General features: G+C 42.1%; 1 protein-coding gene across 4 annotated transcripts in view; it reads left to right on the top strand.

Annotated features, from left to right (window-relative positions):
* Window positions 1-871: 871 nt before the first annotated feature.
* Window positions 872-23736, top strand: part of LOC149984336 (protein Jumonji-like) — a 99957-nt gene continuing 77092 nt past the window's right edge. For all 4 annotated transcript variants that reach the window (XR_016491842.1, XR_016491843.1, XM_090220401.1 and 1 more), the window contains exon 1: window positions 872-1914. Coding sequence is in view for 2 of the 4 variants with exons in the window: in XM_090220401.1 (XP_090076527.1) it covers window positions 1870-1914 (45 nt within the window). In the remaining 2 variants the exon portion in view is untranslated. The remainder of the gene's footprint in view (window positions 1915-23736) is intronic.

Here is a 23736-nt window from a genome sequence, read left to right on the forward strand (position 1 = left end):
ACACTTTAAATACACCAGTGAAATCATTAGAATGTGAATATAGACATTAATAGTCTACAACCTCCCCCATTCATTCCTCATTCGCAGTCTAACAGTAGGCTCTCTGTTTCTAATTTAGAAATGTAAACTAAGGTCCTCATTTAGACAGGCTTTGAGGACCTGCCAAACTTTCTTTAGCATTGTCCTCATGCAGCTGCATGTACTTTCCTTCTCAGTTTATTCCTGCAGAGACATGACTCCACCCCTGTATTAGTCTCTCTCTCTTTCTCCCCCCCCCCTCTCTCTCGCTCTCTCTCTCCCTTTCTCTCTTTCTCACTCTCTCTCTCTCTCGCTCTCTCTCTCTCTTTCTCACTCTCGCTCTCTCGCTCTCTCTCCCTCTCTCTCTCCCTTTCTCTCTCTTTTGCACTCTCTCTCTCCCTCTCTCTCAATTCAATTCAATTTAAGGTCTTTATTGGCATGGGAAACATATGTTTACATTGCCATAGCAGGTGAAATAGTTAATAAACAAAAGTGAAATAAACAATCAAAATTATATCTATATATTATATATTATCATAATTAACAGTCAACATTACACTCACAAACGTTTCAGAGGAATAGAGACATTTCAAATGTCATATTATGGCAGTGTGTACATATTATGGCATTATGTACAGTGTTGTAATGATGTCTCTCTCTCTCTCTCTCTCTCTCTCAATTAAATTTCAATTTAAGGGCTTTCTTGGCATGGGAAATGTAAGTTTACATGTCCAAAGCAAGTGAAATAGATCATTAACAAAAGTGAAATAAACAATAATCTCTCCCTCTCTCTCACGTTCTTGTCTGTTGGTCAGTGATTTCAATAGGAGGTGTTGGACATCCCATTTTTCCCAGTTTCTTATTTGCCACCATGCACCAGAGTCAACATCCCTCCGTGTAGCTTATCTCACACTCACATCAATACATATATAGACTGTGTAGCCCTTGTTCTGCAACTCAACAAAATAAACATTGTCATTCGTATGGTAAATACATTGTGACCATGTAATTACAATGTTAGCGGCTACATTGTTTGTATTTCTAACTTGGTTATTATGTGTGCAGTCTTTATTGATGGGCCTATTTTAATACATTTTAAATTATGAATAAAGGTACATTACAATAATATAGTATATCGCATTGTAAATGTTATTTATTGATATGGAAATAATTTAGGAGGCCAGTCCATGGATCTTAGAGGGATGTATCGCGACATTGCTCCTCACGCCAGATGACTGTGTTTGTATTTTCACCCAGTCCCTAACGTGGTACTGTATTCCCCGAGACTCACCGCTGGGGCATATTCCCCGGTCTATCGCGGTAGGAAGACGCTGCAGATAACCCCATGCCGTTACCATTACTAGCGGTGTGGGAGAGTTAACTCGTCGTCTGGCAGACACCGCTGAAACGTGTTTCTGGATTTTGGATAATTTTTTTTCGAGGGGGAAGCATTTTTTTGTACCTTTTAACTCCCGTCTGTGATATTCTTCAACACGGAATCTGCTGGGCCCTCAAAGCGTGTTTGATTTGTGCCTCGAGGATATCCAGGATACATGCCCTTTTCATTCGCATAATGGGAGATTGTCCGGTTCGTTGTTATGCATATGTTATAACGCCGTGATTTCAATTTGTGTTTCTTGCCGTGGATTGCAAAATTGGAATTTCTCTCCCAGGCGACTCAGCGAAAAGGGAAGTAGAGACAGCGTGAGAGAGAGAGAGGGAGAGAGTGGGGATAAAGACACTGCCACCTCGCTGGATCACACCACGGGATTTAAATAATTGCATGTTCTAAAAAAAGGATATACATGTGGCTGCTATTCGGTGTTTAACCGAACCAATCCGGTTTGCAGGATGAGTAAAGACAGACCCAAAAGGAACATCATACAGAAGAAATACGTAAGTATATTCTAAATGTGTTCTGAAATGCTTAATATCGTTCCAAAACTTCTCTCTTGCTAATGGATAACGTCATATAAACTGTGTGTGGTATGCATTAGTGTGTTTACAAATTGGTTTCATGTCATTTTTTTTGTCCTAAAACATCAACATCAGACTGGCCTAAAACATCAACATCAGACTGTCCTAAAACATCAACATCAGACTGTCCTGAAACATCCACATCAGACTGTCCTAAAACATCAACATCAGATGTCCTAAAACATCAACACCACACTGTTCTATAACTTTAGACTGTCCTAAAACATCAACATCAGACTGTCCTAAAACATCAACATCAAACTGTCCTAAAACATCAACATCAGACTGTCCTAAAACATCAACATCAGACTGTCCTAAAACATCAACATCAGACTGTCCTAAAACATCAACATCAGACTGTCCTACAACATCAACATCAGACTGTCCTAAAACATCAACATCAGACTGTCCTAAAACATCAACATCAGACTGTCCTAAAACATCAACATCAGACTGTCTTAAAACATCAACATCAGATGTCCTAAAACATCAACACCACACTGTTCTAAAACTTTAGATTGTCCTAAAATATCAACATTAGACTGTCCTACAACATCAACATCAGACTGTCCTAAAACATCAACACCATCCTGTTCTAAAACTTCAGACTGTCCTAAAACATCAACATCAGATTGTCCTAAAACATCAACACCATGCTGTTCTAAAACTTCAGACTGTCCTAAAACATCAACATCAGACTGTCCTAAAACATCAACATAAGACTGTCCTAAAACACCAACACCATACTGTTCTTAAACTTCAGACTGTCCTAAAACATCAACACCAGACTATTCTAAAACATCAGTACCATACTGTTCTAAAACTTCAAACTGTCCTAAAACATCAACATCAGCCTGTCCTAAAATATCAACAGCAGACTGTCCTAAAACACCAACATCAGACTGTCTTAAAACATCAGCACCATACTGTTCTAAAACTTCAGACGGTCCTAAAACATCAACATCAGACTGTCCTAAAACATCAACATCAAACTGTCCTAAAACATCAACATCAAACTGTCCTAAAACATCAATATCAGACTGTCCTAAAAAAAACATACTGTCCTAAAACATTAACATCAGACTGTCCTAAAACATCAACATCAGACTGTCCTAAAACATCAGACTGTCCTAAAACATCAACAGCAGACTGTCCTAAAACATCAACATCAGACTGTCCTAAAACATCAACATCAAACTGTCCTAAAACATCAACATCAGACTGTCCTAAAACATCAACATCAGACTGTCCTAAAACATCAACATCAGACTGTCCTAAAACATCAACATCAGACTGTCCTACAACATCAACATCAGACTGTCCTAAAACATCAACATCAGACTGTCCTAAAACATCAACATCAGACTGTCCTAAAACATCAACATCAGACTGTCTTAAAACATCAACATCAGATGTCCTAAAACATCAACACCACACTGTTCTAAAACTTTAGATTGTCCTAAAATATCAACATTAGACTGTCCTACAACATCAACATCAGACTGTCCTAAAACATCAACACCATCCTGTTCTAAAACTTCAGACTGTCCTAAAACATCAACATCAGATTGTCCTAAAACATCAACACCATGCTGTTCTAAAACTTCAGACTGTCCTAAAACATCAACATCAGACTGTCCTAAAACATCAACATAAGACTGTCCTAAAACACCAACACCATACTGTTCTTAAACTTCAGACTGTCCTAAAACATCAACACCAGACTATTCTAAAACATCAGTACCATACTGTTCTAAAACTTCAAACTGTCCTAAAACATCAACATCAGCCTGTCCTAAAATATCAACAGCAGACTGTCCTAAAACACCAACATCAGACTGTCTTAAAACATCAGCACCATACTGTTCTAAAACTTCAGACGGTCCTAAAACATCAACATCAGACTGTCCTAAAACATCAACATCAAACTGTCCTAAAACATCAACATCAAACTGTCCTAAAACATCAATATCAGACTGTCCTAAAAAAAACATACTGTCCTAAAACATTAACATCAGACTGTCCTAAAACATCAACATCAAACTGTCCTAAAACATCAACATCAAACTGTCCTAAAACATCAATATCAGACTGTCCTAAAAAAAACATACTGTCCTAAAACATTAACATCAGACTGTCCTAAAACAACAACACCATACTGTCCTAAAACATTAACATCAGACTGTCCTAAAACAACAACACCATACTGTCTTAAAACATTAACATCAGACTGTCCAAAAACAACAACATTAGACTGTCCTAAACCAGCAGACTATCCCTAAAACATCAACATAAGACTGGCCTAAAACATCAACATCAGACTGTTCTAAAACATCAACACCATACTGCCCTAAAACATTAACATCAGACTGTCCTAAAACATCAGCACCATACTGTTCTAAAACTTCAGCCTGTCCTAAAATATCAACACGAGACTGTCCAAAAACATCAACATAAGACTATCCTAAAACATCAATACCATACTGTCCTTTAAACATCAACAGCAGACTGTCCTAAAACAACAACACCATACTGTCCTAAAACAACACCATATACTGTCCTAAAACATTAACATCAGACTGCCCAAAAACAACAACACCATACTGCCCTAAAACATCAACATCAGACTGCCCAAAATAATCAACATCAGACTGTCCTAAAACATCAACATCAGACTGTCCTAAAACATCAACATCAGACTGTCCCAAAACAGCAGACTATCCTAAAACATCAACATCAGACTGTCCTAAAACATCAACATCAGACTTTCCAAAAACAACAACACCATACTGTCCTTTAAACATCAACATCAGACTGTCCTAAAACATTAACATCAGACTGTCCAAAAACAACAAAATTAGACTGTCCTAAACCAGCAGACTATCCCTAAAACATCAACATAAGACTGGCCTAAAACATCAACATCAGACTGTTCTAAAACATCAACACCATACTGCCCTAAAACATTAACATCAGACTGTCCTAAAACATCAGCACCATACTGTTCTAAAACTTCAGCCTGTCCTAAAATATCAACACGAGACTGTCCAAAAACATCAACATAAGACTATCCTAAAACATCAATACCATACTGTCCTTTAAACATCAACAGCAGACTGTCCTAAAACAACAACACCATACTGTCCTAAAACAACACCACCATACTGTCCTAAAACATTAACATCAGACTGCCCAAAAACAACAACACCATACTGCCCTAAAACATCAACATCAGACTGCCCAAAATAATCAACATCAGACTGTCCTAAAACATCAACATCAGACTGTCCTAAAACATCAACATCAGACTGTCCCAAAACAGCAGACTATCCTAAAACATCAACATCAGACTGTCCTAAAACATCAACATCAGACTTTCCAAAAACAACAACACCATACTGTCCTTTAAACATCAACATCAGACTGTCCTAAAACATTAACATCAGACTGTCCTAAAACATTAACATCAGACTGTCCTAAAACAGCAGACGATCCCTAAAACATCAACATAAGACTGGCCTAAAACATTAACATCAGACTGTCCAAAAACAACAACACCATACTGTCCTAAAACATAAACATCAGACTGTCCCAAAACAGCAGACTATCCTAAAACATCAACCTCAAACTGTCCTAAAACATCAATATCAGTCTGTCCTAAAACAGCAGACGATCCCTAAAACATCAACATCAGACTGTCCAAAAACAACAACACCATACTGTCCTAAAACATTAACATCAGACTGTCCTAAAACAACAACACCAGACTGTCCTAAAACATTAACATCAGACTGTCCTAAAACAACAACACCATACTGTCCTAAAACATTAACATCAGACTGTCCAAAAACAACAACATCAGACTGTCCTAAAACAGCAGACTATCCCTAAAACATCAACATAAGACTGGCCTAAAACATCAACATCAGACTGTTCTAAAACATCAACAGCAGACTGTCCTAAAACAACAACACCATACTGTACTAGAACATTAACATCAGACTGTCCTAAAACATCAGCACCATACTGTTCTAAAACTTCAGCCTGTCCTAAAATATCAACACGAGACTGTCCAAAAACATCAACATAAGACTATCCTAAAACATCAACACCATACTGTCCTTTAAACAACAACACCATACTGTCCTTTAAACAGCAACAGCAGACTGTCCTAAAACAACACCACCATACTGTCCTAAAACATTAACATCAGACTGTCCAAAAACAACAACACCATACTGTCCTAAACATAAACATCAGACTGTCCAAAAACAGCAGACTATCCTAAAACAACAACACCATACTGTCCTTTAAACAGCAACAGCAGACTGTCCTAAAACAACACCACCATACTGTCCTAAAACATTAACATCAGACTGTCCAAAAACAACAACACCATACTGCCCTAAAACATCAACATCAGACTGTCCAAAATAATCAACATCAGACTGTCCTAAAACATCAACATCAGACTGTCCAAAATAATCAACATCAGACTGTCCTAAAACATCAACATCAGACTGTCCCAAAACAGCAGACTATCCTAAAACATCAACATCAGACTGTCCTAAAACATCAACATCAGAATGTCCAAAAACAACAACACCATACTGTCCTTTAAACATCAACATCAGACTGTCCTAAAACATTAACATCAGACTGTCCTAAAACATCAACATCAGACTGTCCTAAAACATCAACAGCAGACTATCATAAAACATCAACACTGGACTGTCCTAAAACATCAGACTGTCCTAAAACATCAGACTGTCCTAAAACATCAACAGCAGACTGTCCTAAAACATCAACATCAGATGTCCTAAAACATCAACATCAGACTATCCTAAAACATCAATATCAGACTGTCCTAAATAATCAACATCAGACTGTCCTAAAACATTAACATCAGGCTGTCCTAAAACATCAACATCAGACTATCCTAAAACATCAACATCAAACTGTCCTAAATAATCAACATCAGACTGTCCTAAAAAACATACTGTTCTAAAACATTAACATCAGACTGTCCAAAAACAACAACACCATACTGTCCTAAAACATTAACACCAGACTGTCCAAAAACAACAACATCAGACTGTCCTAAAACAGCAGACTATCCCTAAAACATCAACATAAGACTGGCCTAAAACATCAACATCAGACTGTTCTAAAACATCAACACCATACTGTCTTAAAACATTAACATCAGACTGTCCTAAAACATCAACACCAGACTGTCCTAAAACATCAACCACAGACTGTCCTAAAACATCAGACTGTCCTAAAACATCAGACTGTCCTAAAACATCAACACTAGACTGTTCTAAAACATCAGACTGTCCTAAAACATTAACATCAGACTGTCCTAAAACATCAACAGCAGACTGTCCTAAAACTTCAGACTGTCCTAAAACATCAACATCAGACTGTCCTAAAACATCAGACTGTCCTAAAACATCAACAGCAGACTGTCCTAAAACATCAACAGCAGACTGTCCTAAAACATCAAAATCAGACTGTTCTAAAACATCAACATCAGACTGTCCTAAAACATCAACATCAGACTGTCCTAAAACATCAACATCAGACTGTCCTAAAACATCAGACTGTCCTAAAACATCAACATCAGACTGTCCTAAAACATCAACATCACACTGTCCTAAAACATCAACATCAGACTGTCCTAAAACATCAACATCAGACTGTCCTACAACATCAGACTGTCCTAAAACATCAACAGCAGACTGTCCTACAACATCAAACAGCTTTTCTCAGTCAGTTACTTAATTCTGAGAATAAGATATTTTCACCATTTTATTTTTAATTTTATATGACCAATCCAGTGCTGTCTCTCTATGGTGGTTCTAGTGTGTGTGTGTGTGTGTGTGTGTGTGTGTGTGTGTTTGTGTGTGTGTGTGTGTGTGTGTGTGTGTGTGAATCCCAGAATGAGCCCCGATCCACAATTTACAACATCACATGTATAGTTGATGATTTATATTCAAAAACCCGAATTGTCTTTCAGAAAATGTAATATATTTTATGACTTGTAGTATGATCATATGGGGACTAATGCAGACTAAGACATTAGGGGCCTGTGGCGAAAGTTAATGTGTCCAATTTCCTGTGCATATGCTGATTTGAAGATGTTTAAACAATTCGCAACCTATCCTCATTTGACTTCTTCCCCAATTTAGCTAATTTATTGTGCCCATTGTTCCAACAATGTTATTGCATTAATTCATCATTTTACTTTCCAATCAACCTTATTCAGCAAGTATCAGACAGGACATTTATTTAATAGCTCTAACTAATAATAGGTGGAATTTTCCTTGAATCCTACAGCAACAGGAGATATTTCTATGGTGTAAATATTATTCACAATTAGTGTCACACCTACTGTAATTACATTCCTTTTCCAGTTGTCTTCCACCTCAACAGGGCTCCCGGGTGGTGCAGCGGTCTAAGGCACTGCATCTCAGTGCAGACCCTGGTTTGATTCCAGGCTGTATCACAACTGGCTGTGATTGGGAGTCCCATTGGGCGGCGCACAATTGGCCTGTCTGGGTTTGGCCCAGGGTAGGCTGTCATTGCAAAAAATAATTTGTTCTTAACTGACATGCCTGGTTAAAAAAACATTTTAAAAATAATTCTACCACGGGGTGTCATGTCCTAAAGTGCTTCCTACTGTTCTTGTTCACTCATATCTCTTCTATGGTTCATATTTTCCAAAGAAGGCAACATGGAAAAAAACTCCTGTCTAGTTTTCGGTAAAAGTTTATCAGAAATGGAAGTCGGCCACTAAAACAAACAAAGTGGACTTCTTTGAACCTGCACTCAGACAAGCACTTGCCCTTGTCGTTTAACTTCCTCTGAATGAGCGTAGGATTGTTATTACTGAGGCTTTGTTTAAGGGCTGAGACACACCAGCAAGCGGTTCCTGGCTGAGAGTAATAGAACGTCATGTAGTATCGCGTGAAAAATGTCGGCAGACCTCTACAGCAGGTGGTCCCTAAAGCAATGTGTCCTGAACGATCGGCAGACCTCTACAGCAGGTGGTCCCTAAAGCAATGTGTGCTGAACGATCGGCAGACCTCTACAGCGGGTGGTCCCTAAAGCAATGTGTGCTGAACGATCGGCAGACCTCTACAGCAGGTGGTCCCTAAAGCAATGTGTGCTGAACGATCGGCAGACCTCTACAGCGGGTGGTCCCTAAAGCAATGTGTGCTGAACGATCGGCAGACCTCTACAGCAGGTGGTCCCTAAAGCAATGTGTGCTGAACGATCGGCAGACCTCTACAGCAGGTGGTCCCTAAAGCAATGTGTGCTGAACGATCGGCAGACCTCTACAGCGGGTGGTCCCTAAAGCAATGTGTGCTGAACGATCGGCAGACCTCTACAGCAGGTGGTCCCTAAAGCAATGTGTGCTGAACGATCGGCAGACCTCTACAGCAGGTGGTCCCTAAAGCAATGTGTGCTGAACGATCGGCAGACCTCTACAGCAGGTGGTCCCTAAAGCAATGTGTGCTGAACGATCGGCAGACCTCTACAGCAGGTGGTCCCTAAAGCAATGTGTGCTGAACGATCGGCAGACCTCTACAGCAGGTGGTCCCTAAAGCAATGTCTGCTGAACGATCGGCAGACCTCTACAGCGGGTGGTCCCTAAAGCAATGTGTGCTGAACGATCGGCAGAGGTCTACAGCGGGTGGTCCCTAAAGCAATGTGTGCTGAACGATCGGCAGACCTCTACAGCAGGTGGTCCCTAAAGCAATGTGTGCTGAACGATCGGCAGAGGTCTACAGCGGGTGGTCCCTAAAGCAATGTCTGCTGAACGATCGGCAGACCTCTACAGCAGGTGGTCCCTAAAGCAATGTCTGCTGAACGATCGGCAGACCTCTACAGCAGGTGGTCCCTAAAGCAATGTGTGCTGAACGATCGGCAGACCTCTACAGCGGATGGTCCCTAAAGCAATGTGTGCTGAACGATCGGCAGACGAACGCTAGATCCACATTCGGTGCGATGTGTGCGAGCTGAAAGAAGGGCTCACTGAAAGAACAAGCAGGCTCTGATGGCTACAATCATACCTGATTTGTGAACAGTTCTATGCCAAGGACATACTGTGTTACCATTATATAATAAACATAACCAGACCAAGAACAGGAATCACTGATTTCCCATAACACAAAATTGCATTTTAAAGTGTACATTTTTGCACTTTTAAGTCATTTTTGTTTGAATACCATATTGCCCCTTTAACGGTTGAAAGTTCATTTGGGTATCGAGTTTCTTGGGCAACATATTGGCAGACTTTTTAAATGATTTCCTCTGATATTTGATGGACTTTTCTCTTTCTCAAGTTATTATTCACAATTCATAAAGAAAAACAACATAATGAGAGACGAGGGGTGTTAAACATTGAAAGTGTTGTTTTAATGAACGACAGTAGTTAAAGCTTCAGAACAGTACATCAAAGAGGATATTATAGAGGATAACAGGGCTCCTCTGTGTAGTTGCCTCAGTGCAGCCCCTCAGCCGGTCTAAAGCCTAATTCATTGGTGTGTGGTGGGGTAAGCACAGCTGCCACTGCTGGGCCTTTACACATGTAAAGAGGCTGGCATAGCCTACGTCCCAAATGGCACCCTATTCCCTATATAGTGCACTACTTTTGACCAGGGCCCAATGGTGCAATTGACCAAATCCCAGTGGGCAATTTGACCAGAGCTCTATGGTCCCTGATCTAAAGTACTGTACTATATAGGGAACAGGGGGACATTTGGGACACAGTCACGTTGTTTTATCAGGCGCACAAGTGAGGAGGGCCAAGTTGAAGTATGTGCTTCAGTGTGTGGCGGAACCAGACAGACACAGAGCAGCAGATGGGTGTGTGGCCGGACCAGTGCCATGGAGAGAGAGAGGACAGACACAGAGCAGCAGAGAGGTGTGTGGCCTGGCCAGCGACATGGAGAGAGAGAGAGAGGACAGACAGACACAGAGCAGCAGAGGGGTGTGTGGCCTGGCTAGCGCCATGTAGAGAGAGAGGACAGACAGACAGGAGGCCTGCAGCTGGAAAGACTAAGGCTTGTCCCAAATGACTCCCTATTCCCTATATAGTATACAACTTTTGACCAGGGCCCATAGGGAATGAGGTGCCATTTGGGACACTACCTTAAACCCTCCCTAACTACAAGGCTGACTCATTGTGTCAGAGCCAAAATAGATTTGATCTAAATACTGTTTTAGACGCGGGAGTGGAGTCATCGTGAAGACAGATGGAAATGTAACTAGATTGACACATAGTTGCAACAGGAGAAGCCCAGGGAGATCTGAATGGAGAAATGGAGGAATGAACTCGGATGAACGAACAAGACAAGTTTGTTATTTTATTTCTTGGCCTGGGAAGTTGTGAGCTGTGATTTTGCTGCCAATAGGGAATGTTCCACTTCGCTGCGTAGTCGCCGGGGTTTCTCCCTGAATTAGATGTGCAGTGTCAGCAGTAAACAGTCATTCTCCTAACACAGTCAGGCAATCGTTTTGCTTTTGTTTACACAGTTTGAGAGTTGTCTGTTATGAAATGGGCGTATTAGCTGTCTACAGGGCAGTTACAAATGACATAATCAGAGGAGCTTTATCAGTGTCATACAGTCTCATGGCTAAATCAGTGTTCAGGACATTACGGTTAATCAAATAGCTACTTTGACTTTGATTTAAAGGCCTACTTTGATTTAAATGACTACTTTGATTTAAGGGCCTACTTTGATTTAAAGGCCTACTTTGATTTAAAGGCCTACTTTGATTTAAAGGCCTACTTTGATTTAAGGGCCTACTTTGATTTAAATGCCTACTTTGATTTCAAGGCCTACTTTGATTTAAAGGCCTACTTTGATTTAAGGGCCTACTTTGATTTAAGGGCCTACTTTGATTTAAAGGCCTACTTTGATTTAAAGGCCTACTTTGATTTAAGGGCCTACTTTGATTTAAAGGCCTACTTTGATTTAAGGGTCTACACATTTCTACTCTTGTATCAAAGGGTTTTCAGGCCCTTTTTATAGAGTGGAGTGAGATGTGATTCCAGTAGTGAGCAGAACTGCCAGTAAAACAATCAGATATCAGTCAGTAGCTTTATTATTCAAATCAGGTTAATAGAAACTAGGGGATTTGTCAACGTCTTCAAGATAATTGTACGGGATTTATAATACATCTGAGCTAGATTACGGCAAGCCTTTTGGAATATTGAATCATTTCCTCAATCTCTACGTTTAATCCATACTGGATACCATAGATGTTGAGAGAAGTGAAAACATCGAAAAGAGACTTTTACTTTCAGATGAATTTATTGTTCAGTATTTCTTTCCTTCAGGAAAAGCAGCAGGGAGGTTTATTGACAAAACAGAGGTAGTTCTGATACAGAACAGGATTCTACAGGGTTCTACATAGAATGCGAGAGTGGGACACAAAGGAGAGGCAGTTTTCATCTTAGGGATTGTCAACAGATAAACACAGACTACTCCCCCACAGACAGATTTATACTTCAGCATTGTTACGAGGTGATGAAGAAGGACCGATACATCCAGACTACTCCCCCACAGACAGATTTATACTTCAGCATTGTTACGAGGTGATGAAGAAGGACCGATACATCCAGACTACTCCCCCACAGACAGATTTATACTTCAGCATTGTTACGAGGTGATGAAGAAGGACCGATACATCCAGACTACTCCCCACAGACAGATTTATACTTCAGCATTGTTACGAGGTGATGAAGAAGGACCGATACATCCAGACTACTCCCCCACAGACAGATTTATACTTCAGCATTGTTACGAGGTGATGAAGAAGGACCGATACATCCAGACTACTCCCCCACAGACAGATTTATACTACAGCATTGTTACGAGGTGATGAAGAAGGACCGATACATCCAGACTACTCCCCCACAGACAGATTTATACTTCAGCATTGTTACGAGGTGATGAAGAAGGACCGATACATCCAGACTACTCCCCCACAGACAGATTTATACTACAGCATTGTTACGAGGTGATGAAGAAGGACCGATACATCCAGACTACTCCCCCACAGACAGATTTATACTTCAGCATTGTTACGAGGTGATGAAGAAGGACCGATACATCCAGACTACTCCCCCACAGACAGATTTATACTTCAGCATTGTTACGAGGTGATGAAGAAGGACCGATACATCCAGACTACTCCCCACAGACAGATTTATACTACAGCATTGTTACGAGGTGATGAAGAAGGACCGATACATCCAGACTACTCCCCCACAGACAGATTTATACTTCAGCATTGTTACGAGGTGATGAAGAAGGACCGATACATCCAGACTACTCCCTACAGACAGATTTATACTTCAGCATTGTTACGAGGTGATGAAGAAGGACCGATACATCCAGACTACTCCCCACAGACAGATGATACCCTCTTGATATTTGTATTATTTTCTTTATTTAAACTTTATTTAAACTTTATTTAACCAGGCAAGTCAGTTAAGAACAAAATGTTATTTACAGTGACAGCCTTCCCCCGGGCCAAACCCTAACCCCGGACGACGCTAGACCAATTTTGCGCCACCCTATGGGACTCCCAATCACGGCCGGTTGTGATACAGCCTGGAATCCAACCAGGGTGTGTAGTGACACCTCTAGCACTGAGATGCAGTGCCTTAGACCGCTGCGCCACTCGGGAGCCCTGTATGTAGGGAATAGTTTGGTATTTGGGACGGATCCCCACTGTATCTAGACTAACTAACATCTCCCCAAGGTCTTAAAATGTTCCAACAATTTATTATAAGGATATAAACACAACATGGCCTATTTATTGTGTGATTTTGTGGTACAGTGTTTTCAGTATGGAAACTATTTTCAGACATTCTCTAAGTTAATTTATTAGGTTATCGTTCTATAATGCCAAAAACAGAATTAGAAACATGCACTGATTGGCCCAGGCATAATTCACATTTGCTCATTGTAAATAGTTTGAATTCATGATGAATTTATGTGAAAGTACTTTTTTTTTATTGCACTGTATCAAGTCTCTGTTCATAACCTTAGCCATGTCCAACAGAGCTGCTATTAAGGTAGCGATTTCTAGGATCAACACAGACTCCATTGAGAGAGTCTAAATGTGTTGGTTAGAATGAGGTGCTGTTAATCCACCTCCTTAATGATGTGGATCAAGCTGTTTTACTGCAGCTCCAGGTTGACATGGGGCCCCAGTCATGAAATCCTGGCATGGTGGCAAAGCACTGAACAGAGACAGGCACTACTTCTTACTTCCATGTTGTATAGAGAGATAGGATGGACAACGTGTTGTATGGAGGAGAGATAGGATGGACAACATGTTGTATGGAGGAGAGATAGGATGGACATCATGTTGTATGGAGAGATAGGATGGACAACATGTTGTATAGAGGAGAGATAGGATGGACAACATGTTGTATAGAGGAGAGATAGGATGGACAACATGTTGTATGGAGGAGAGATAGGATGGACAACATGTTGTATGGAGGAGAGATAGGATGGACAACATGTTGTATAGAGGAGAGATAGGATGGACAACATGTTGTATGGAGAGATAGGATGGACAACATGTTGTATAGAGGAGAGATAGGATGGACAACATGTTGTATAGAGGAGAGATAGGATGGACAACATGTTGTATGGAGGAGAGATAGGATGGACAACATGTTGTATGGAGGAGAGATAGGATGGACAACATGTTGTATGGAGGAGAGATAGGATGGACAACATGTTGTATAGAGAGATAGGATGGACAACATGTTGTATGGAGGAGAGATAGGATGGACAACATGTTGTATGGAGGAGAGATATGATGGACAACATGTTGTATGGAGGAGAGATAGGATGGACAACATGTTGTATGGAGGAAAGATAGGATGGACAACATGTTGTATAGAGAGATAGGATGGACAACATGTTGTATAGAGGAGAGATAGGATGGACAACATGTTGTATGGAGGAGAGATAGGATGGACAACATGTTGTATAGAGGAGAGATAGGATGGACAACATGTTGTATGGAGAGATAGGATGGACAACATGTTGTATAGAGGAGAGATAGGATGGACAACATGTTGTATAGAGAGATAGGATGGACAACATGTTGTATAGAGGAGAGATAGGATGGACAACATGTTGTATGGAGGAAAGATAGGATGGACAACATGTTGTATGGAGGAGAGATAGGATGGACAACATGTTGTATGGAGGAGAGATAGGATGGACAACATGTTGTATGGAGGAGAGATAGGATGGACAACATGTTGTATGGAGGAGAGATAGGATGGACAACATGTTGTATAGAGGAGAGATAGGATGGACAACATGTTGTATGGAGGAGAGATAGGATGGACAACATGTTGTATGGAGGAGAGATAGGATGGACATCATGTTGTATGGAGAGATAGGATGGACAACATGTTGTATAGAGGAGAGATAGGATGGACAACATGTTGTATAGAGGAGAGATAGGATGGACAACATGTTGTATGGAGGAGAGATAGGATGGACAACATGTTGTATGGAGGAGAGATAGGATGGACAACATGTTGTATAGAGGAGAGATAGGATGGACAACATGTTGTATGGAGGAGAGATAGGATGGACAACATGTTGTATGGAGGAGAGATAGGATGGACATCATGTTGTATGGAGAGATACTCAAATGGACTCAAATGGGAAATATATAGAAGAAAAAAAACTTTTTCCCAAACACAGTGTGTCTAAACTCTGGTGTCCAAACACCCAGCGTGCCCTCGACCTTCTGTCTGAGGCCAAACTAGGCTCACCCAGCCACATAATAATACACACAGGCACAAACGACCTGAGAGCACTGCAGGAAAGAGTGGCCACAGCACTGAAGAGAGTGATTGAAAAGGCTTCTTCTACTTTCCCCAACGCACAAGTGGTTATCTCCACCCTGCTACCACGAAAAGACTTCCACCCTGCCACAATACAGCGGGTAAATGCAAGTATTTCCCGTGACTGTGCCTCAAAACCAAACGTTTTCCTGGCCCACCACTCCACCCTGGACTTGAACAGCCTCTATGACCAGGTCCACCTCTACAAGGCAGCAGTGCCCACCTTTGCCCGAACTCTAAAGGACATCGCTCTCAAACGTATCCCCAACACTTCACACAGGAGCAACAGATCAATAGACACCCCATCCAGACCAGCGAGACACCCTCCCAGATCTGCAGGACCCCCCCCTGGACCTACACATAGAGGACCCACGCCAAGAGGAATTACATCCAGACCACAGTACACCCAGACACATCCACACCCCCACCCCAACCAATCAACACCCCCCCACGTCAACCATGCCCACACCCCATTTAGGCCCACCCAGGTCAGACCTATGCCACTCCTGCCCACCCCATGCACCCCACCCCCGCAAAGAGGGCCTCAACATGGAAGCCACACATACGCCCAGGTAGTGAGCGGGCAAACAGTCCCAACCCCCACTCTCACACTCGCCGAAGCCAATGGCATGTACCAGATGCTCAGCAGGCTCTGCTCACACTTACTGGCCTGAGGCCAAACCACGACCAACAACATTGGACACTCTATGGAACAAAAAGCCTTCACTATATTATCATGGAATATCCAAGGCCTGAGGTCATCTGCCTTTGGCCTAAAGAGCAGAAACCCGGACTTCACCAAAGAAATCGGTAATACAGACATTGTCATCCTGCAAGAAACCTGGTATAGAGGAGACGGACCCACTGGTTGCCCTCTAGGTTACAGAGAGCTGGTAGTCCCATCCACCAAACTACCAGGTGTGAAACAGGGAAGGGACTCAGGGGGTATGCTAATTTGGTATAGAGCAGACCTAACTCACTCCATTAAATTAATCAAAACAGGAACATTTTACATTTGGCTAGAAATTCAAAAGGAAATTATCCTAACAGAGAAAAATGTCCTCCTGTGTGCTACCTATATCCCCCCACTAGAATCCCCATATTTTAATGAAGACAGCTTCTCCATCCTGGAGGGGGAAATCAATCATTTCCAGGCCCAGGGACATGTACTAGTCTGTGGCGACCTAAATGCCAGAACCGGACAAGAACCTGACACCCTAAGCACACAGGGGGACAAACACCTGCCTGGAGGTGACAGCATTCCCTCCCACATATGCCCCCCTAGGCACAACTATGACAACATAACCAACAAAAACGGGTCACAACTCCTGCAGCTCTGTCGCACGCTGGGTATGTACATAGTCAACGGTAGGCTTCGAGGGGACTCCTATGGTAGGTACACCTATAGCTCATCTCTTGGCAGTAGTACTGTAGACTACTTTATCACCGACCTCAACCCAGAGTCTCTCAGAGCGTTCACAGTCAGCCCACTGACACCCCTATCAGACCACAGCAAAATCACAGTCTACTTAAACAGAGCAATAATCAATCATGAGGCATCAAAGCCAAAGGAACTGAGTAACATTAAGAAATGCTATAGATGGAAGGAATGCAGTTTGGAAACCTACCAAAAAACAATTAGGCAACAACAAATTCAATCCCTTTTAGACAATTTCCTGGGTAAAACGTTCCGCTGTAATAGTGAAGGTGTAAACTTGGCAGTAGAAAATCTTAACAGTATATTTGACCTCTCAGCTTCCCTATCAAATCTAAAAATCTCAAATAGAAAACCGAAGAAAATTAACAATAATGACAAATGGTTTGATGAAGAATGCAAAAATCTAAGAAAGAAATTGAGAAACCTGTCCAACCAAAAACATAGAGACCCGGAAAACCTGAGTCTACGCCTTCACTATGGTGAATCACTAAAACAATACAGAAATACACTACGGAAAAAGAAGGAACAGCATGTCAGAAATCAGCTCAATGCAATTGAAGAATCCATAGACTCTAACCACTTCTGGGAAAATTGGAAAACACTAAACAAACAACAACAAGAAGAATTATCTATCCAAAATGGAGATGTATGGGTAAACCACTTCTCCAATCTTTTTGGCTCTATAACAAAGAATAAAGAGCAAAAACATATACATGATCAAATACAGATCTTAGAATCATCTATTAAAGACTACCAGAACCCACTGGATTATCCAATTACATTGAATGAGTTACAGGACAAAATAAAAACCCTCCAACCCAAAAAGGCCTGTGGTGTTGATGGTATCCTCAATGAAATGATCAAATATACAGACAACAAATTCCAATTGGCTATACTAAAACTCTTTAACATCATACTTAGCTCTGGCATCTTCCCCAATATTTGGAACCAAGGACTGATCACCCCAATCCACAAAAGTGGAGACAAATTTGACCCCAATAACTACCGTGGAATATGTGTCAACAGTAACCTTGGGAAAATCCTCTGCATTATTATTAACAGCAGACTCGTACATTTCCTCAATGAAAACAATGTACTGAGCAAATGTCAAATTGGCTTTTTACCAAATTACCGTACAACAGACCATGTATTCACCCTGCACACCCTAATTGACAACCAAACAAACCAAAACAAAGGCAAAGTCTTCTCATGCTTCGTTGATTTCAAAAAAGCCTTCGACTCAATCTGGCATGAGGGTCTGCTATACAAACTGATGGAAAGTGGTGTTGGGGGTAAAACATACGACATTATAAAATCCATGTACACAAACAACAAGTGTGCGGTTAAAATTGGCAAAAAACACACACATTTCTTCACACAGGGTCGTGGGGTTAGACAGGGATGCAGTTTAAGCCCCACCCTCTTCAACATATATATCAACGAATTGGCGCGGGCACTAGAAAAGTCTGCAGCACCCGGCCTCCCCCTGCTAGAATCCGAAGTCAAATGTCTGCTGTTTGCCGATGATCTGGTGCTTCTGTCACCAACCAAGGAGGGCCTACAGCAGCACCTAGATCTTATGCACAGATTCTGTCAGACCTGGGCCCTGACAGTAAATCTCAGTAAGACCAAAATAATGGTGTTCCAAAAAAGGTCCAGTCACCAGGACCACAAATACAAATTCAATCTAGACACTGTTGCCCTAGAGCACACAAAAAACTATACATACCTTGGCCTAAACATCAGCGCCACAGGTAACTTCCACAAAGCTGTGAACGATCTGAGAGACAAGGCAAGAAGGGCATTCTATGCCATCAAAAGAAACATAAATTTCAACATACCAATTAGGATTTGGCTAAAAATACTTGAATCAGTCATAGAGCCCATTGCCCTTTATGGTTGTGAGGTCTGGGGTCCGCTCACCAACCAAGACTTCACAAAATGGGACAAACACCAAATTGAGACTCTGCACGCAGAATTCTGCAAAAATATCCTCCGTGTACAACGTAGAACACCAAATAATGCATGCAGAGCAGAATTAGGCCGATACCCACTAATTATCAAAATCCAGAAAAGAGCCGTTAAATTCTACAACCACCTAAAAGGAAGTGATTCACAAACCTTCCATAACAAAGCCATCACCTACAGAGAGATGAACCTGGAGAAGAGTCCCCTAAGCAAGCTGGTCCTGGGGCTCTGTTCACAAACACAAACACACCCTACAGAGCCCCAGGACAACAGCACAATTAGACCCAACCAAATCATGAGAAAACAAAAAGATAATTACTTGACACATTGGAAAGAATTAACAAAAAAACAGAGCAAACTAGAATGCTATTTGGCCCTAAACAGAGAGTACACAGCGGCAGAATACCTGACCACTGTGACTGACCCAAAATTAAGGAAAGCTTTGACTATGTACAGACTCAGTGAGCATAGCCTTGCTATTGAGAAAGGCCGCCGTAGGCAGACATGGCTCTCAAGAGAAGACAGGCTATGTGCTCACTGCCCACAAAATGAGGTGGAAACTGAGCTGCACTTCCTAACCTCCTGCCCAATGTATGACCATATTAGAGAGACATATTTCCCTCAGATTACACAGATCCACAAAGAATTCGAAAACAAATCCAAATTTGAAAAACTCCCATATCTACTGGGTGAAATTCCACAGTGTGCCATCACAGCAGCAAGATTTGTGACCTGTTGCCACGAGAAAAGGGCAACCAGTGAAGAACACACACCATTGTAAATACAACCCATATTTATGCTTATTTATTTTATCTTGTGTCCTTTAACCATTTGTACATTGTTAAAACACTGTATATATATATATAATATGACATTTGTAATGTCTTTACTGTTTTGAAACCTCTGTATGTGTAATGTTTACTGTTAATTTTTGTTGTTTTTCACTTTATATTTTCACTTTGTATGTTGTCTACCTCACTTGCTTTGGCAATGTTAACACATGTTTCCCATGCCAATAAAGCCCTTGAATTGAATTGAATTGAATTGAGATAGGATGGACAACATGTTGTATAGAGGAGAGATAGGATGGACAACATGTTGTATGGAGGAGAGATAGGATGGACAACATGTTGTATAGAGGAGAGATAGGATGGACAACATGTTGTATGGAGGAGAGATAGGATGGACAACATGTTGTATGGAGGAGAGATAGGATGGACAACATGTTGTATAGAGGAGAGATAGGATGGACAACATGTTGTATGGAGGAGAGATAGGATGGACAACATGTTGTATAGAGAGATAGGATGGACAACATGTTGTATGGAGAGATAGGATGGACAACATGTTGTATGGAGGAGAGATAGGATGGACAACATGTTGTATGGAGGAGAGATAGGATGGACAACATGTTGTATGGAGGAGAGATAGGATGGACAACATGTTGTATGGAGAGATAGGATGGACAACATGTTGTATGGAGGAGAGATAGGATGGACAACATGTTGTATAGAGAGATAGGATGGACAACATGTTGTATGGAAGAGAGATAGGGTGGACAACATGTTGTATGGAGGAGAGATAGGATGGACAACATGTTGTATAGAGAGATAGGATGGACAACATGTTGTATGGAAGAGAGATAGGATGGACAACATGTTGTATGGAGAGATAGGGTGGACAACATGTTGTATAGAGAGATAGGGTGGACAACATGTTGTATAGAGGAGAGATAGGATGGACAACATGTTGTATAGAGGAGAGATAGGATGGACAACATGTTGTATAGAGGAGAGATAGGATGGACAGCATGTTGTATAGAGAGATAGGATGGACAACATGTTGTATAGAGAGATAGGATGGACAGCATGTTGTATAGAGGAGAGATAGGTTTGACATGTTGTATAGAGAGATAGGATGGACAACATGCTGTATGGAGGAGAGATAGGATGGACAACATGTTGTATAGAGAGATAGGATGGACAACATGTTGTATAGAGAGATAGGATGGACAACATGTTGTATAGAGAGATAGGATGGACATCATGTTGTATAGAGAGATAGGATGGACAACATGTTGTATAGAGAGATAGGATGGACAACATGTTGTATGGAGGAGAGATAGGGTGGACAACATGGTGTATGGAGGAGAGATAGGGTGGACAACATGTTGTATGGAGGAGAGATAGGGTGGACAACATGTTGTATAGAGGAGAGATAGGGTGGACAACATGTTGTATAGAGAGATAGGATGGACAACATGTTGTATAGAGAGATAGGATGGACAACATGTTGTATAGAGAGATAGGATGGACAACATGTTGTATAGAGGAGAGATAGGATGGACAACATGTTGTATGGAGAGATAGGATGGACAACATGTTGTATGGAGGAGAGATAGGATGGACAACATGTTGTATAGAGGAGAGATAGGATGGACAACATGTTGTATAGAGGAGAGATAGGATGGACAACATGTTGTATAGAGGAGAGATAGGATGGACAACATGTTGTATGGAGGAGAGATAGGATGGACATGCAAGTAGTCTTTAGCCTATATTTTTTGAATTCAATAAATGGCTGCTGAATTTTTCAAGGGATGCTGGGAGAAAAACAACAACATATCCCTGCTCTTTCCCCTGCTCCCGTTTCTCAACCAAAAAAGGTTGATGGAAAAGGTTATTCTCAAATCCTTCTCTTCACTCACTCTGTTTTTGGAGATTCGTGCCAAGTAGGTCATTGTAAAGGAACCTCATACAGTGTTTCCTGCAGAGCCAGGCAGCCAGCTGACTGCAGCATTATGGGATCTGACTGTACGTTAAGCCCCACGACATCAGGCAACCCGAGCTTCCTGATAAAAGCTTGGCTCTGTGACAACAGAACCGAGAGAGAAGGGGGGGGGGGGGGGGGTGTTCAGTGAAAACACTAAAGGCCCATGGGTACAAGTACAGGCCCCGAGTGGCTCTGTTCTGTTTAAACCCAAACAGAATCCAACGAGGGTCAGGGTGAGGTCAAGCTATCCGCCGGACCATCTGATTCACAGAGAAGGTTCACACTGTGTCAGAACCAAGATGATGAAGAGTAGAGGATGAAGAGTAGAAGGCAGAGCAAAGCGTTTGGTCTACGACGAAGATAGAGGAACGGGCAGGCGTGGAAAAAACAGCTTGTTGCCAGGGAGAGCTGGAGAGGAAAGGAGGGGCTCTCTCTCTCTTTCTTTCTGCTGTTGTCTGGCTGGGTCCACGCTGATCCATCTTGCGGCGCGAGGTGACTGATTGGATAATGCTGTCACAGAGAACAAAGTGCCCTTGATGAGCCAACTCCGGCTCTCTGTGTGGCGTAATCGGACGCTTCAGGAGTCCGCAGAGCATTGTCCTTTTGTGTTTACACTGCTAATAACATGGTGAACAAGAGCCCCCTCAACACACAGACGGGTTGTAGAAGCTAGCAGCACCACTAGACAGGTCAGACTGACACAGGGAGAGACTAGCAACACACAGACGGGTTGTAGAAGCTAGCAGCACCACTAGACAGGTCTGACTGACACAGGGAGAGACTAGCAACACACAGACGTGTTGTAGCAGCTAGCAGCACCACTAGACAGGTCAGACTGACACAGGGAGAGACTAGCAACACACAGAAGGGTTGTAGAAGCTAGCAGCACCACTAGACAGGTCAGACTGACACAGGGAGAGACTAGCAACACACAGAAGGGTTGTAGAAGCTAGCAGCACCACTAGACAGGTCAGACTTACACAGGGAGAGACTAGCAACACACAGAAGGGTTGTAGAAGCTAGCAGCACCACTAGACAGGTCAGACTGACACAGGGAGAGACTAGCAGCACCACTAGACAGGTCAGACTGACACAGGGAGAGACTAGCAGCACCACTAGACAGGTCAGACTGACACAGGGAGAGACTAGCAGCACCACTAGACAGGTCAGACTGACACAGGGAGAGACTAGCAACACACAGACGGGTTGTAGAAGCTAGCAGCACCACTGGACAGGTCAGACTGACACAGGGAGAGACTAGCAGCACCACTAGACAGGTCAGACTGACACAGGGAGAGACTAGCAGCACCACTAGACAGGTCAGACTGACACAGGGAGAGACTAGCAGCACCACTAGACAGGTCAGACTGACACAGGGAGAGACTAGCAGCACCACTAGACAGGTCAGACTGACACAGGGAGAGACTAGCAACACACAGACGGGTTGTAGAAGCTAGCAGCACCACTGGACAGGTCTGACTGACACAGGGAGAGACTAGCAACACACAGACAGGTTGTAGCAGCTAGCAGCACCACTAGACAGGTCAGACTGACACAGGGAGAGACTAGCAACACACAGACGGGTTGTAGAAGCTAGCAGCACCACTAGACAGGTCTGACTGACACAGGGAGAGACTAGCAACACACAGACGTGTTGTAG

This window comes from Oncorhynchus mykiss, chromosome 3 (genome assembly GCF_057628025.1).
Source record: "Oncorhynchus mykiss isolate SJ-2025 chromosome 3, ASM5762802v1, whole genome shotgun sequence".
NCBI classification, from domain to species: domain Eukaryota; kingdom Metazoa; phylum Chordata; class Actinopteri; order Salmoniformes; family Salmonidae; genus Oncorhynchus; species Oncorhynchus mykiss.